This window comes from Dipodomys merriami, unplaced genomic scaffold (genome assembly GCF_024711535.1).
Source record: "Dipodomys merriami isolate MVZ:Mamm:240054 unplaced genomic scaffold, mDipMer1.0.p SCAF_5, whole genome shotgun sequence".
NCBI lineage: Eukaryota > Metazoa > Chordata > Mammalia > Rodentia > Heteromyidae > Dipodomys > Dipodomys merriami.
Window position 1 is genome coordinate 27,173,535 of NW_027206068.1, and position 17,474 is coordinate 27,191,008.

General features: G+C 43.0%; 1 protein-coding gene across 13 annotated transcripts in view; it reads left to right on the forward strand.

Moving 5' to 3' along the window:
* The window catches only part of Atxn7l1 (ataxin 7 like 1), a 251,899-nt gene that overhangs the window by 218,334 nt on the left and 16,091 nt on the right, over nt 1-17,474 (forward strand). For all 13 annotated transcript variants that reach the window (XM_069996257.1, XM_069996258.1, XM_069996261.1 and 10 more), the window contains 3 exons: nt 833-915; nt 1,846-2,096; nt 16,041-16,233. In XM_069996257.1, the coding sequence (XP_069852358.1) occupies nt 833-915; nt 1,846-2,096; nt 16,041-16,233 (527 nt within the window). The remainder of the gene's footprint in view (nt 1-832; nt 916-1,845; nt 2,097-16,040; nt 16,234-17,474) is intronic.

Below are 17,474 nucleotides of genomic sequence, written 5' to 3' on the forward strand. Positions count from 1 at the left end.
TCAACAAGAAAGTAGTCCAACCAGAAAGCAGGAAAGATATAGAGAAAGCCAGACCTTCCCAGCCTTCATCCCTGGAGGCCAGGGTGCCTTGTGCTGTGGGGCTTCAGGGCCATGACATCAGGGCAGAGCAAGCTGAGAGATTTACCAGGGCTTGCTCTCTAGACACTTCAGGTTCCGCCACACAAAGGAACTCAGACTTTTCCCTGCCCTTATCTATGGCTCTGCAGAATGTTCTGAATCAGGGAAATGATTTAGTTGGTTCACAAGGCTGTGTGGAAAGCGCACACTGAAGGCTTTGCAGAGCATGAGGGGCAGGTCAGGCTGACATGTCAAGGAACAATCTCCCACTTAAATGGCTAAGGTAGCAGGTGGGGGCGGGGCTAGGAACTATGGGAGCAGTCTGGGGAGCAGGGGTTCCTGGTCTCAGGTGGCTGTCCCTGATCTGCATCTGCCATGCTTGAAGCGCCAAGAGCCTGTAGGACCATTTTAAGTATAATAAAGTACTGTATAATAAAGTATAATAAAGAGCAGTCTGGCTCTTTTGCCTGTGGTGACGCTTCCCACCCTATTCCCTTATTGGACTTAGGAAGGCCGGGTTCAAAGCAGAGTGCCATCTCTCCCTGAGCAGTTCTTGAAGAATATTAGCAGCCGGTTTAAAAAAGAAGAAGAAAAGAAAAACAAAAAAAAAACAAAAAACAAAAAAACAGATTGCCTGACAATATCTCACTTGTTGGTGCATATGTCATATGTGCATTTTTTTAAATGTAGTCTTAATGCCAAATCCTATTTAGTCTCCTTTTTTCTTATATTTTTTATTTGTTTCTTAAACCAGAGAGAGAATTTGACCCAAATAAACACTGTGGAGTATTGGATCCCGAGACAAAGAAACCTTGCACAAGATCCCTCACCTGCAAGGTATTTCTCTTTCCATAAAAAATACTTCCTGCTCTCGCTGGGGCCTTTGTCGAAATGTTTGCATGCCACTTTCTGCACACGGCAGGGTGTGGAACCTCGACATGACCTCCAGCTGTTCTTTGTAAGGGAAATGCTTTCTTCTCATCCACAGTAGCAGTGCCTGCCTCAAGCTGGCTGGCTTTTTAAGGAAGAGAGAGAGAGAGAGAGAGAGAGAGAGAGAGAGAGAGAGAGAGAGAGAGAGAGAGAGAGAGAGAGAGAGAGAGAACACTAGGCTTCCCCAGTTACTTGGGAGGCCAGACAGTAAATTGTATTTATAGGCACTCACAGGCGGTTCTAAAGCCTGCTACGGTTTAATGTATGCAGGAGCAGCGGCGGCGGTGGCAGCAGCGCCCTGAAAGACAGCCCTAGAGAGAAAGATGAGATGCTGCACCCTTGATCCAGGCACACGAGGTGGCCAGGGGACAGAGGACCCAAGGTGGCTGACTGCCACTGGGCATCCCAAAGCCCCATATTTCCTCCTGAACTGGTAGTGCTTCTTGGCATCAGGATGAAAGCTAAGGCCCTCCCTGCCTAGTGGCTCTGTTTGTCTGGGCCGACTGGAGACTCCCACCTGCCCTTGGATTAACTCTAGCATTCCCTCACGGTTGCTTTTCATCAGAGAGGTTTTCATGGGTTCTGCCTGGAGACTCGTCATCTCATGCCATTTGTTTGGAGGAAGCATTGGCTTGTTAACACCAGGAGTGTAGAGCATGGTTGCATCCGAGGGATCTCTGCCTCTCCCCAGCCGCAGAACAAGAGCTGTTGTTTTGAAGTTGACTTGTCAAGCACCTCTAAATTGCCATGGTTGCTATTTCTGAAATGCAAGGGCCTGGGGAAGCAAGTTTATGTGCTGATCAAAGAGGCTGTGCTTCTCATCTCTCTTCTCCTTAGACACACTCACTAAGCCATCGGAGGGCAGTCCCAGGCCGGAAAAAGCAATTCGACCTCCTCCTGGCAGAACACAAAGCCAAGTCCCGGGAGAAAGAAGTTAAAGAGCATCTCCTGACTTCCACAAGGGAAATACTTCCAAACCAAACTGGGCAAGTTCAGGATTCGCTGCCCGGATCTTCAGGGAGCTCCGGGCCAGAACCGAAAGTCACATCCCCTGTGAAATCCAGGCCACCTAACTCTGTGCTCCCCAGGTAAGTCCTGCAATGGCAATAGAAGCCCTGAATCCTTGGTCAGGGGACTTCACCTTGATGGTGAAGTGTGCTGAGTATGGTTGGATTATGCATTAAGTGAAATTATGATGGTATGATCTCATTAGGTGCTTTTGAAGTTTAAATACGGCTGTGTGCATAAAAAGCCTTAACCATATCGTGTTCAGCAGATTGTACTGCTGTCTGTCATCATTGTCACATGCAGCATCAGTCTCTGTAGCAGAACTTTATCAGACAGTGTATGTTTTTACAGAAGAACATGAGCTGTGGGTGCAGCTCAAGTGGTAGAGTGCTAGTACTGCCTTGTTCCAGTACATGCCCTGTCCCCTCACACCCCCCCCACCAAAAAAAAAAAAAGCAAGCTAGAAATAAGAACCTGGAAGGGTGATACTTCAGCTATGGGTAAGTTCCTGGCTGCTTGGGATTTTATATTAGTTGATGATTCCTGGAGTAGGATGGGGAAGCCTTAGGTAGATCAAGAATCAACATTCCTTAGCAACCTGAACCATATGAGCCCAATTGCCACAGGATCTATGATTTATTTTCCCCAACTCTCTGATGATCAAGACCAAGGGGGAAGTTGGCAGAGTTGAGGTTGTTTGTTCTTGTATTTCTCTCCATGACAAGCAGGCTGCCCTTCTGAGCCACCTGTTTGGGCCTTTTTTTTTTTTTTTTTTTTTGCTTCTAGTAAGCAGAAAGGAAAAGACACACAACAGAATTTAAACTTGTTTGGTTTAAAAGCACATTTAAAGTATGTATGTCTGTTTTGGTGAGCAGTAGACTCTTGGTAATGAGACAGAGAATTATATTTATTCAAAAATATCCATTGAGCCAGGTGCCTTTAGCTCGTATCTGTAATCCTAGCTACTCAAGAAGCTGCAATCTGAAGATTGCAGTTTGAAGCCAGCCCAGGCAGGAAAGTCTTAACTTCAATTAATCACCAAAAACAAAAACTGGAAGTGGAGCTATGGCTCCAGTAGTAGAATGCTAGCCTTGAGCAAAAAAAGCTCAGGACAGCACCCAAGATTGGCACGCACACACACAAAACCACTATAAGCCAGGTACCAGGTTAGATATTCTCAAGGAAGGGTAGAGAGAAACAAAAAGATGAAACTAGACCCTGAATTTAAAACTATAGAGTTTAGAAAATGGCTAAGGCTCAAATATCAACACTTTATATAAAAAGGAAAATTAACAATATTCAATGAAAAGTACAGATAGTTATGTTATCTGATGTTTTATGCATGCAATGTACCTGCATGTTGTCCAATAAGTAAGTAGGCTTTTGGAGAACATTGCTAGAAAAGGAGAGCAGGGAGTTGTTTGTTTGTTTTTTTTTTGGTCAGTCATGGGCCTGAACTCTGGGCTTGGGCACTGTCCCTCAGCTCTTCAGCTCAAGGCTAGCACTCTACCACTTAAGCCACAGCACCACTTCTGGCTTTTTCTGCTTATGTGGTGCTGAGGAATTGAACCCAGGGTTTCATGCATGTAAGGCAAGCTACCACTGAGCCACCTTCCCAGCCCCAGGTAGTTGATTTTTAAAGCAAAAATAAATATTTGATGGCAACTGTCCCTTTTTCACCAGATCCTCACTCTCATATTCCTGGCACTTTTGGTACACATCTGAATATCTGACAGCAGAATTCTTCAACCATTATAACCAAGCTCAGCTCCAGGCATTTAAGAATATGCAGTCAAGCAGAACTGGCCCCTATGCGTTTCCATCATTGTAGCCACTGTTATATACTTGTCATCTGTCACTGAGCCACACCTCCAGTCTTTTATCACTTTTAGTTTATTTGTCAGATAAGGTCTCACTTTTTTGCCTGGGTCAGCCTCAAACTGATCTTCGTACCCCTCCCTCCTGAGTAGCTGTGATCATATATGTGAACTACCACACTCATCTCATTTCTGAGAGAAGGTCTTCCTAATTTTCATCCAGGCTGGTTTAGATTCACAACCTCCTCTATATTCCCTGAGTAGCTGGGATTATAGGCATGAACCACCACAGATAGTCATGCAAGATTGTTCACTACAAAGCTGGTTATTGTTTAAGACTATTACCCTTGTTTTAGACTTAGAGACAATTCTGTTCCAGACATCTAGGAAGAGCTATTCTGTATAAATAGTCCCCCATTATTTATTTAGACTTCATGGGTGTTTACAATTGCAGTTAGTATCAAATCCTGTATTTTTGTGGATTTTTTTTCCTGTTCACACATTGCTGTAATCAAAGTTAATTTATAAAATAGGCACAGTAACTAATAGGAAAAGAAAGTGAGCCAGGCGCCGGTGTCTCACGCCTGTAATCCTAGCTACTCAGGAGGCTGAGATCTGAGGATTGCAGTTCAAAGCCAGCCCGAGCAGGAAAGTCTGTGAAACTCTTATCTCCAATAACCACTAGAAAACCGGAAGTGGCACTGTAGCTCAAGTGGTAAGAGCCCTAGCCTTGAGCTGAAGAGCTGAGGGACAGCGCCCAGGCCCAGAGTTCAAGGCCCACGACCAAAAAATAAAAAGGAAAAGAAAGTGATAAAATGGAACAATTATAACAACCTACTATAATAAAATTGGCCAGCACTACTACTATTGTACTTTGGGGCCTTGGTTAAATAAAATTAAAGGTTATTTGAACGAAAAAACTGCAGTACTGTGACAGTCAATAATGAACAGGGCTACCAGCTAACTAATGTAGGGTAGCATATAGCGTGTGGATACATCAGACAGTGGGATGCTGTATATGCCGGGCAGGACAGAGCAGAACCACGTAAGATTTTCTCATACTACTCAGAAATGTGATTTTAAAACTTACCAATTGTTCATTTCAACATTTTTCTTTTTTTGGAGGGGGGGGGGGTCCGGTTGTGGGGCCTGAACTCTGGGCCTGGGTGCTGTCCCTCAGCTCTTCAGCTCAAGGCTAGCCCTCTACCACTTGAGCCACAGCGCCACTTCCAGCTTTTTTCTTTTTGCTTATGTGGTGCTGAGGAATCGAACCCAGGGCCTCAGGCATGCAAGGCAAGCGCTCTACCACTGAGCCACCTTCCCAGCCCTCAACATTTTTCTGTTTAATATTTTTGGACCATGTTTGACCCTGGATAACTAAAACTATAGAAAATGTAACCATGAGTTTTGCTCTGGTGGCTCACACCTGTCAACCTAGCTACCCAAAAGGCTGAGAACTATAGATTCTGGTTCAAAGCCAGCCCAAGCAGGAAAGTCTATGTGACTCTTATCTCCAATTAACCACCAGAAAACTGGAAGTGGAACTATGGCTCAAAGTGGTAGAGCACTAGTCTTGAGCAAAGAGCTCAGGGACCGTGCCCAGGCCCTGAGTTCAAGCCCCACAACCAACAAAAAAGAAAAGAAAGGGGCAGACTATGTTTAGTGACTTTCAAAGTCTTTGTAGCTATCAAGTATTTTTATTCCAGTTCAGCCCTCCATGGTGCTGCCACTGAAGCCAGTTTGTAAGCATTATGCCCACCTTTGGTCTTCAGCTGCACTCAGACCTGAGCTCATCCCTGCCCTGCAGTTTCTGCCATACAGCTGGCCCCTCCCTCTCTCCGCCCAGACCCACCTGAACTCCCATCTACCTCACATCCTACCCTCCCTTCCCCCCCCCCAACCCAGCTGCTGCTACCTAAATAGTGGAGGCTGCCATGTGCTCCCTCTCCGGGGGAAATATGGCTCCTCCAATAAACCTTGTAAGAATCTTTCTCCTGTGCCTGCCTGCCTCCACATGGTCCCCTGGGATGGATGTGATGGATCCTTTCACAGTTTATCTCCTCTTTCTTCATACATGCATGCAGAGCCATGGTCTCCAATTCATGAAGAATCACTTAGGAGTCCCTAAGTACTCTTAAGGAGCTGGGTCTGAAAACATTTCTTCACCATTTTTGGCTGATGAGGGACTACTGTCATCCCACAGTGGTACCTGACTTAACAAAGAAATAAGTGGACAATGGAGTCTTCAGGATCTACATAGCTCTGCTCATGCCAGGTACTGGTGGCTCATGCCTATAACCCTAGCTATCAGAAAGCTGAGACCTGAGGATCATGGTTTGAAGCTAGCCTAGGCAGAAAGTCTGTGAGACTCTTTTTTTTTGGGTGGGGGGGTGGTCATGGGACTTGAACTCTGGGCCTGATCACTGTCCCTCAGCTCTTTAGCTCAAGGAGAGCTCTACCACTTGAGCCATAGCACCACTTCCGGTTTTCTGGTGGTTTATTGGAGATGAGTTTCATGGTCTTTCCTGCCCTGCTGACTTTGAACAGCGATCCTCAGATCTCAGCCTCCTGAATATCAGCTCAGATTACAGATGTGAACCACCTGAGCTGGGCTGTGAGACTTATCTCCAATTAACAACAAAAGGCCAGAAGTGGAGTTGTGGCTCTAAGTGGTAGAGCACTAGTGTGGAACACAAAAGCTCACGGACAGCACCTAGGCCCACAGTTCAAAACTCAGGATCAGCAAAATATAAATAAATAAATAAATTAGCTCTGCTCCTTGATTGTGTAATTTTTAGGAGACTGTTCATGTATAGGGAACACCAGGTATTTCTATTCTCTTAGGGAAGCAGGAGAATGGGCAAGTAAGATTCATTGGGAAAAAGAATGTCTTTGGAAAAGAAGTGGGAAGCAAAAGCAAATTACAAATGTTAGTCACAGAAATTTTTCTTTTTTTGATTATTTTATTGTCCAGGTGATGTGCAGAGGGGTTACAGTTGCATAAGTAAGGTAGTGAGTACATTTCTTGTCTAACTTGTTACCTCTTCCCTCATTTTTCTCCTTTCCCTCCCTCCAATCCTTCTCCCCAAGTTGTACAGATCATTTCCAACATATTGTCTTTGTGAGTAGATATTTTTCTTTTTAAGACAAGGTCGCAAGCCCAGTGCTTGAGTGGCTCACGCCTGTAATTATAGCTACTTAGGAGGCTGAGATCCAAGGATCACAGTTTAACAGGAAACCCATGAAACTGATTTCCAATTAACCACCAAAAACTAAAGCTAGAAATAGAGCTCTGGCTCAAGTGCTAGAACACTCGGGTGAAAAAAAGCTAAGGGACAGTACCCAGACCCTGAGTACCTCAGAACCAGCATGCTCACACACACACAAAAAAAGTCAAGGTTTAACTGTATATAGCCCAGACTGGCCTCAAACTCACATATTATGCTTCAACGTGGTGACTATTGCAATGACATTGTGGTCACCACTCCTGGCTTAACAGTATTATTTTTTAAAACACTTCAAGTTGATAAAGGCACCAGAAGACTCAAGAATGAACTCTTGTCTGAAGTTAATAGTAAGAAAGGCTTATTTTAGATTAGAGTGAGATCCTATGTAATCAGCTTGAGAAAAAAATGATCAGAGTTTAATGTTGTAATCCCACAAAACTTACAAAACACATACTCATATTAATGATTTATATAATAGATACTTCATCTATACAAAGTATAATTGGTGAAAAAAAGAAGACTATCACATGTGAAAGGAGTTATTCTGACTTAATATAAAATGATAGAACGTGAGGTTTTTGGTTTGTTTTGTTTTGTTGTTTTGTGTCAGTCATGGGGCTTGAACTCTGGGCCTGGGCGCTGTCCCTATACTCTTCAGCTCAAGGTAAGCGTTCTACCGCTTGAGCCACAGCGCCACTTCCGGTTTTCTAGTGGTTTATTGGAGATAAGAGTTTCATGGATGTCCCTGCCATGGCTGGCTTTGAACTGCGATCCTCAGATCTCAGCCTCCTGAGTAGCTAGGATTACAGGCGTGAGCCACCAGCACCCAGCAGAATGTGAGGTTTTTGTTTTTGGTGATACTGGGATTTGAACTTCGGGCCCTGTACTTACTCACTCATCTGATGCCCTATCAATTGAGCCATGCCTCCAGATTTGCTTTTATGATGGTTACTTGGAAATACAGTCTTGCAGGCTTTTCTGCCTGGGCTGACTTTAAACTATAATCTTCCAGGTCTTAGCCTCCTGAGTAGCTAGGATTATAGATGTAAGCCATTAGTGCCTGACTGTAAATTTACCTTGATGACTTTGAGAATATTTTATCTCCCATATTCTTGAATGAAACCTCTTCTCAGAAACTAGTAAAAGGAAAGTTGGTTCAAGAGTTAGAAAAGTGGGACTGGGAAGTGGCTCCGTGGTAGAGCGCTTGCCTTGCATGCATGAGGCCCTGGGTTCAATTCCTCAACACCACATAAGCAAAAAGAAAAAAGCCGGAAGTGGCACTGTGGCTCAAGTGGTAGAGCACTAGCCTTGAGCTGAAGAGCTAAGGTACAGTGCTTAGTCCCAGAGTTCAGGCCCACAACTGGCAAAAAAAAAGAGAGAGAGAGAGAGAGAGAGAAGTTTGTTAGATAACAAGGGTTGGAAAGGAACTCCCCTCTCTGTGCTCACTAACCTAGATAAACTAGACCATGGTTCTGATTTCTGACCTCAGACTGTCCATATAATTAAAATTTAGTGAAGGATATAATATATACTCAATTAACAAATAGTAGCTTTGCATAAATTGTAGTGGTATTCTAAGGGAAAGCCCTGAAGTAAATGAAAACCTTGGTGCTAGGTTTTTGTTTTGTTTCTTAATTTTTTTCTTTTTCCTTTTTGCAATACTGGGGATTAAACTTTTATATGTCTGCCTCCCAGGCCTCTTTCCCCAGCCTTAGGGCCCTCGAATATCACATGGTCTTAGTCCATTTCACATTGCTACAACAAAATACCTTAAGCTGGGTAATAAAGAAAAGAGATTGTGATAAAAGAGAAAGTTTGGCTCCCATCCTTTCTATATCTCTTGTCTGCTCATTCTTCTTCTACCATCTTGTGTCACCACAGTACAAGGCCCTGGTCAGATGCTGGCACCTTATCGATAGACTTCCACAACCACAAGCAAAATAAACTAATGCTGTTTATGATTTTTTAAGAGTTTGTTTGACTCACAATTCAAGTGACTAGATAGAGCAAGCCATATGGCAGCAGCCTATAGCAGTGCCTAATGAATATGACTACACCTACACATGCATATCCTTCCCAACTAGTCATCCCTTCCATCAGAGCTTCTGTGTCACTTTTGAAAATCAGCCCAATGCAGGTAGCTCAAGCTTATAATTCTAACTACTCAGGAAGCTGAGATCCAAGCATCATGGTTTGAAGCCAGACTGAACAGGAAAGCTTATCTCTAATTAAGCCCTAAAACAGCCAGAAGTGGAGCTGTGGTTCAAGTGGTAGAGAGCTAGCTTTGAGCAAAAAAGTTCATGGACAGTGTCTAGGCTCTGAGTTCAAGCTCCAGAACCAGACACCCCAAAAAAATATGAAAAAAATTGTCAAAAGTTCTGTACCCCAAAATTGGATGCCCTTTTATTCTGTATGCCCCCTTTTTTTCCTTTTCCTGGAGTTCATTTTATAAATATTACTTAATATGATCAGATGTGCATAGGCATTGTGCCTTTGTTTTCCTCTCCTAAGAATATACTCCTTTGGTCTCAGCATACGCCCTTTTCTTTTTTTGGTCCGGTCGTAGGGTCTGAACTCTCGGCCTGGGCACTGTCCCTCAGCTCTTCAGCTCAAGGTTAGCGCTCTACCACTTGAACCACAGCACCACTTCTGGCTTTTTTCTTTTTGCTTATGGGGTGCTGAGGAATCGAACCCAAGGCCTCATGCATGCAAGGCAAGCGGTCTACCACTGAGCCACCTTCCCAGCCCCAGCATACGCCCTTTTCTAAACCATATTAGCAAGCAAGATTGAAGAGACTTGTTTTCTCTAGGGTTAAGTGGTTGTTGGAAAGAAATCGTCACTATAACCAGTACTGTGTCTCTGCTGATCTTTTGATGTGTGTGTGTGTGTGTGTGTGTGTGTGTGTGTGTGTGTGTGTGTGTGTGTGTGTGTGTGTGTGTGTGTGTGTGTGTGTGTGTGTGTGTGTGTGTTGATTTTATGGCTTGGACTCAGGTCCTAGACTCTGTCCTTGTGCTTTTTCACTCAAGGCTGACACTCTCCCACTTACTTCCAGATTATTTGATTATTTGGTGGTTAATTGGAGATGAGAGTTTCATGGGCTTTCCCTCCCAGAGTTGGCTTCAAATGGCAATCCTCAGCTCTCTGGCCCCTGAGAAGCTAGTATCACAAGCGTAAACCTCTGGTCCTTGGCTTCCACTGATCTTTTTGTTCTTCTGCTCTAAAGACTTTTGGGGGGGGGGCTTGAACTCTTGGCCTGGGTGCTGTCCCTGAGCTCTTCAGCTCAAGGCTAGTGCTCTACCACTTTGAGCCACAGTGCCACTTCTGATTTTCTGGTGGTTAATTGGAGATAAGAGTCTCACAGACTTTCCTGCTTTGGATGGTTTTGAACTATGATCCTCAGATCTCAGCTTCCTGAGTAGGTAGGATTACAGGGGTGAGCCACTGGTGCCCGGCTAAAGACTTTTTTCAAATCCCTTTACTTCATTTTAGTAGGACTTTGGGAGAGAGATAAATGTTTATGATTCCTCTGTCCTGTTTAATGGGAGTTCTTAGCATGCCCATGGCTACTAAAACCAAGATATAGAAACAGCCTAAGTGTCTATTGATGGATGAATCTTTAAAGAATTTTTTTGTTTTTGTTTTTGTTTTTTTTTTGTCAGTCCTGGGGCTTGAATGCAGGGCCTGGGTGCTGTCCCTGAACCTCTCTGTGCTCAAGGCTAGCACTCTACCTCTTGAGCCACAGCACCATTTCCAACTTTTTCTGTTTACATGGTACTGAGGAAGCAAACTCAGGGCTTCATGTATGCTAGGCAAGCACTCTACCACATTCCCAGCCCTTTAAAGAAATGTTGACACATATAACACAATGGAAGATTATTCAGCCATAAAAAGAAGGAAATACTGCTGTTTTCAACAACGTGGATGAACCTTAAAGACATTGCTGTAAGTAATGTACATCAGACAGAGACAGACACGTGCTATATGATTCCACAAACACATGCCATATGAATCTGTAACACATCAACTCATAGAAACAGGGTAGAGTGCCCAAGTCTGAAGAGGTGCGGGGCAACTTCAAGTTATAAGATGAAAAAGTTCTAGGAATGTAATATATAGCATGGTGGCTATAGTTAATAATACTCTATTTTATATTTGATAAGGGCTAGGAAAGTGATCTTAAGAATTTTCCATTAAAAAAAGTAACTACTAAAGGTGATCAATATGTTAACTTGATTATAGTAATTGTTCTACAAAATACATATATATGAAACCATCACACTATATGCCTTAAATACATGTGGTTTCATTTATATAAAGCATAACATAACCATTAAAGCTGAAAAAAATAAAAATACCAAAAAAAAACAGGAAGTTCTTCAGCAACTTTTTTATGTATACCTGTATGAACCATTTTTGTGTTTTAGTTTTTGTTATGAAAATTTCCCAAAAAGTGGAGATAATAGTATCATGAACACCCACATACCTAATTTTAACAGTTGCTATAAGGATACTTTGCAATTATACTGGCCTCATCTACATATTTTGATAATGTATTTTGAATTGCAGATAGCATGGCATTTCACTTGTAACAGCTTCTAAAAGCATCTTTAAAAAGTAAAGAGCCAAGCTGGGCACTGGTGGCTCATACCTGTAATCCTAGCTACTCAGGAGGCAGAGATCAAAGTTCAAAACCAGCCCAGGCAGGAAAGCCCGTCAAACTCTTTTCTCTAATAAACCACTAGAAAACCGAAAGTGGTGCTATGGCTCAAGGGATAGAGTGCTCGCCTTGAACTGAGGAGCACAGGGATAGCGCCCAAGCCCAGAGTTCAAGCCCCATGACCAACCAAAAAAAAAAAAAAAAGTTAAAAGCCGGGGTGGCGCTTGTGGCTCACACCTATAATCCTAGCTATTCAGGAGACTAACATGTGAGGATTGTAGTTCAAAGCCAGCCTGGACAGAAGTCTGTGAAACTCTTCTCTCCAATAAACTACTCAGAAAACCACTGTGGCTCAAGTTGTAGAGTGCTAGCCTTGAGTTGAAGAGCTGAGGGGCAGCACCCAGGCCCAGAGTTCCAATCCTACATCCAGAAAAAAAAAAAAAAGAGTAAAGATAACTTCCTGTATAACCATGATGCTATTATTGCATTTAACAAAGTCCAGCTCACTTTCATCCTGCAGGACCTGGAGGTCCTGCTGTGACCGTGAGGGGTTCAATGGGAGCTTATTAAAACATTTGGAAACAAACACTCTTCATGAGAGGATTTAAGTAAAATATGACAGATAGGGATTATTGGAAACTATAAAAACTGATAATACTTTAGAAGACTTCTACAATATCACTAAGCGTAAAAAATAGTATGTACATACTCAGAAGGTTGAGATCTAAGGATTGTGGTTCAGAGCTAGCCCAGGCAAGAATGTTTGTGAGACTCTTATTTCCAATTAAGTACCCCCAACCCCCTCCAAAAAAAAAGTCAGAAATGGAGCTGTGGCTCAAGTGGTAGAGTGCTAGTCTTGAGCAAAAAAGCTCAGGAGAGTGCCCAGGCCCTGAGTTCAAACCCCAAAACCAGCACCCCCACAAAAAAAAAAAATCTGAAAGGACAAAAACCAAAATGCCAGTAGTACCTGATCTTGAGTGGCAAAGTAGGATTTCTGGATGTTGTTTTCTTTCTGTTTCAGCATCATCAGAATGGTTTTACTATTTTGATTTCCAGTTAGAAATAGGTAATAGTGTAGCTTCCTTCTGACACAAAAGAGCAGGGATGAAGGGCCAGACGTCTGCTGCAGACCATAGGCCTATGCAGGCCAAATGCATCCTTGTTTTAATTTTTATTTACTATATTTTTGGTGGGCTTGGAGGTTGAACCCAGGGCCTGAAACCAAGTGCTCTACCATTTCATCTAGACCCCCAATCTGAATCCTTTTTTAAAAAAATAGGAACGGGAATGTCAACGTCAATAGTAAATTGTTCTCCTAACCAGATTTTTATAATGACGAAGCCAAAAGCTACCTGTAGCTTTGTTTACCTTTGTTCTGCTCATTATACACCATAGTACAATAGTGTGGGAGTTACCACTCCAGTTGAAACTCTGTACCCGTTAAACACTAACTCTCCGTTCCTCTCTCTCCTGCTCATGACTGGTGCTCAACCATCTAAGCCAAACTTGTTATATGTGTCATTCTGGGTTTGAACTGTACTCATCATTGCACTCATTCAGCCTTGTACTCATTCAGCTTGCTTGCTTATCTGGCACTACCATTTGAGCCATGCCTCTACCCAGCTTTTTGCTGTTTATTTGAGAGATGAAGCCTCTTAGGTTTTTCGACCTGGACTGGCTTCAAACTGTGATCCTTCAGACCTCAACCTATTGAGAAGCTGGGATTACAAGTGGAGCCGCCAGTGCCCAGCCCCTTCCTCCCTCTTCTAGCTGATAATTACTGTTTGTTTGTTTGTTTGTTTTTGCTGATCGTGGGGTTTGAACTCTGGGCCTGGGGTTGTCCCTAAGCTCCTTTTGCTCAAAGCTGGCTTGAGCCACAGTGCCACTTCAGGCTTTTTAATGATTAATTGGAGAGAAGAGTGTCACTTTCCTGCCCAGGCTGGATTCAAATTGTGATCCTCAGATATCAGCCTCCTGAGTAGCTAGGATTACAAGTGTGAGCCACCACCACCTGGCTGATAATTATTCTTTTATCTTATATAAGTCGAATCAGATGCTATTGTCCTTTGGGCAGGTTTATTTATGTCACACTTTGCTTATCTATTTGGCTGTTGGTGGGCATTTTGGGGGTTCCCACCTTTGTGGCTTTGTTTTTAAAAATAGTGACTACTCTGCTTTTGGAATCAGGTTTGCCTTCAGCTGTCTGATACCTGAAAAGATTTCAAGACAACAAAGAATCCAGGGTAAAAACAAGAAGGAAACTTGACAAATCAAAAGCACTGTTTCCTGTGATTTGAAGGGGTAGTTTTCAAAGCAGAAAAGCAATTTCCCTTTTAAAAAATTCTTGATTTCTATTCCCCTAAAACTTCTTTTCTCATGTCTTTACCACTCTCCCTGGTCAGCCACTGGATGAAAATGATAAAGTAGTAAAAACTACAAAGAACAACTTTCCCTTCTCTGACTTTTCTGCTAACATAGATGGGTTTACCTTGTTTTGTTTTCACTGAAAACATAACTGAAAGAACATTTGCTAGGCTGTCTCATAGAATTACTGCATTCCTTCATTGAGAAAAAAAAATCTGTCACCCAACGATAAGCCAGCCATGCCAGGCAATAAATTTATGGCTTGTCAAAAATTAAAATGAAGGGGGGGGGGATGGGAAGAGATGGGAAGGGGAAACAGGAAGAGGCAACAATGCTTGATAAGAAATGTACTCATTACCTTGCTCATGATATTGTAACCCCTCTATACTGGTGGCTCGTGCCTGTATTCTAGCTACTCAGAAGGCTGAGACTTGAGGATCATGGTTTGAAGCAAGTCCTTGAGACGCTTATCTCCAACTAACCACCAGAAAATAGGAAGTGGAGCTGTGTCTCAAAGTGACAGAGCACTAGCCTTCAGCAAAAAAGCTCAGAGTTGGCATCCAGGCCCGGAGTTCAATCCCCACAACAAAAATAAATAAAGATAAATAAACAAAAATAAATATATACATACATAAATTGAAACACTTATTCCCAGAAGATACTATTAAGCTACATACAGCTCTATATTTCGAAACAAGTATAACTAGGGTACAGGACTAGTGGCCCCATTACTGAGAAAGAACCTTGCTTCATGCCAGTGGGATAAGTTTCATAAAATCATAGTTTAATAACTAAGAAAGAGGGGCTGGGCATCAGGGGTTCATGACTGTTATCCCATCTACAACAAGATGTAGAGATGGGAGCATTGCTTCAAGATCAGTCCAGATAAAAGTTAGTGTGACCATATCTGGAAGAAAAAAAAAAAAAAAACAGCACCTAGAGCCAGTAGCTTACACCTATATTCCTGGTTATTCAGGAGATTGAGATCTGAAGATTGTGGTTCCCAGCCAGCCCAGGTCAATGATAGACTTTTTTTTTTTTTTTTTTTGGTGGTGGTGGTGGTCATATAGCTTGAAGTCTGGTCCTGGGTGCTGTCCCTAAGCTCTTCAGCTCCAAGAGAGCCCTCTACCACTTGAGCCACAGCGCCACTTCTGGTTTTCTGGTGGTTAATTGGAGATACAAGTCTCATAGACTCTCCTGTCTGGGCTGGCTTTGAACTGTGATCCTCATATCTCATCCTCCTGAATAGCTAGGATTACAGGCATGAGCCACCAGTGCCTGGCTTATGATAGACTTTTCTCTACAATTAACCACTAAAAAGCCAGAAGTAGAGCTGTGCCTTAAGGAATGGAGTACTAACCTTGAGCAAAAACAGGTAAGAGAGAGCACCCAGGCCGATACTGGCACAAAAAGAAAAATTCAGATGTGGTTCACACCTGTCATCAGCTATTCACAAAGTGAAGGTTAGAGGATCATGGTTTGGGCAAAATAGCAAGATTCTATTTGAAGAATAACTAAAGCAAAACAGGCTATTGGCTAAGTCAAAGTTCTGAGTTCTAACTCCAGTACCACCACTGCCACTCCACCAAAAATAGCAAAGACAGTATTACAAGACTGTTTCTTCATGACTGATATTTTGTTGTTGAGTGGTCTGCTCTTGTTCACCTGGTTGGAAGATCAGCCTGTCAGATTTCACTGTCAAAGAGAAGTAAATTATGACAAGTACAAATTACTTACACACAAATGACCGAATAGTTTCACCTCAGAGACAACAAGCAGAGGAGAACCTAACTCCTCTAAATAAAGCTATCACTTAAGCTTTCTGCCTTCTTTTACAACATTACCATCGACCTGCCTTCCCTGACACAATACTAAGGCTAATCTGGGCACCATGACACTGGATGGGTCATGTTTCCTCTGAAAAGTTGATTCTGTTTATTCTTTCCCCTTGCTTTTAGACCATCATCTGCAAATAGCATAAGCAGCAATGCATCTTCAAATCTCAGCAGCTACACTCCAGAGCCTCCTCTGCCCCCAGTAGGAGGTGACCTTGCCAGCCGACTGTCCAGTGATGAAGGAGAGATGGATGGAGCCGAGGAATCTGAGAAATTAGACTGTCAGTTCTCCACACACCACCCCAGACCTCTTGCGGTAGGCCTCCTCTCCCTTCTGCATGGTCCTCTGTACCTCAAAGGCACCCTATCAATTGTCGCAGAGGCCTGCATTCCTAAGGAGAGCGTGCAATGCAGAACTGAACTAAAGGGTTTATCCAAAGGTCAAACAATGACTATTAGAAACGCACTTGAACATCACTTGAGTAAAAGAAAGGATTCCCAGTTGGTTTGGATCTTTTAAATACCTGAGCATTTGTGATCCACCTGGAAGTGAAAATGCTTGAGACACTGTTTATATAAGTGCACTCAGAAGCTGACCTTCTGGTTGTGCCCATCTAAAAATGGAGCTCCTGGTGTCCAGAATTAGCTGAGTGCACCTGCTGGTGAAACTGCCCTGACAGCATGTAAGGAAGGTACCAGCCCTCCTTACATGTTGATGTGCTTCCCTGATGGTTCTAAGTCTTACTGTTATTAGTAATTATGGCCATATGGCACCAGAACTGAGAAAGAGAGAGAGCACACATTACATACCTGCATGTCTGCTATTAACAAAAAGGGCACTTTCGTTCACTTTACTTGAATGAGTCCACTTTAGCAATTCAAATTGTTTGAAATCAAAGTGGGGAAATTGAGGCACCAACTAGAAGCTGGTTTGCATTTACCTATGAGCCCTTGAGACGGGCGGTGCCTGGTGTGACCATCACAGAACTGAATGCAGTGAGCTGGAACATAGACCCAAATGGCACTGTGGCTCAAGTGGTACAGGGCTCATGTTGAGCTGAAGAGTTCAGGAACAGCACTCAGGCCCAGAGTTCAAGCCCCACAACCAACCAAAATATATATATATATATATATATATATATATATATAATATTATTATAAATGACCATATATAGATCTCAGGGACTGGATGAGTGATGTCAGTCCTGCATCAAGATAGAGCAAGGCTCTCTTCCCACATCACTGTGATGACTGAAGTTTGAATCTACTTCTGTTTCTCAGGTTATTGGTTGCCTATGACTTACCTACAGCTAGAGAGTGCCTTTTAGCAAATACAAAAATAGTCAGGGATGATCTCAAGTGTCTTTGCCTGCAACTAATAGAAAACCCAACTACTACACATGAAAGACATTTAATTATTTCACCTAACAAGACCTAGGGCCTTCCAAGTTTGTGTTGATCTGTTCACAATGTCATGGTAGGGCTGGGAAGGTGGCTCAGTGGTAGAGCGCATGCCTTGCATGCCAGAGGCCCTGGGTTCAATTCCTCAGCACCACA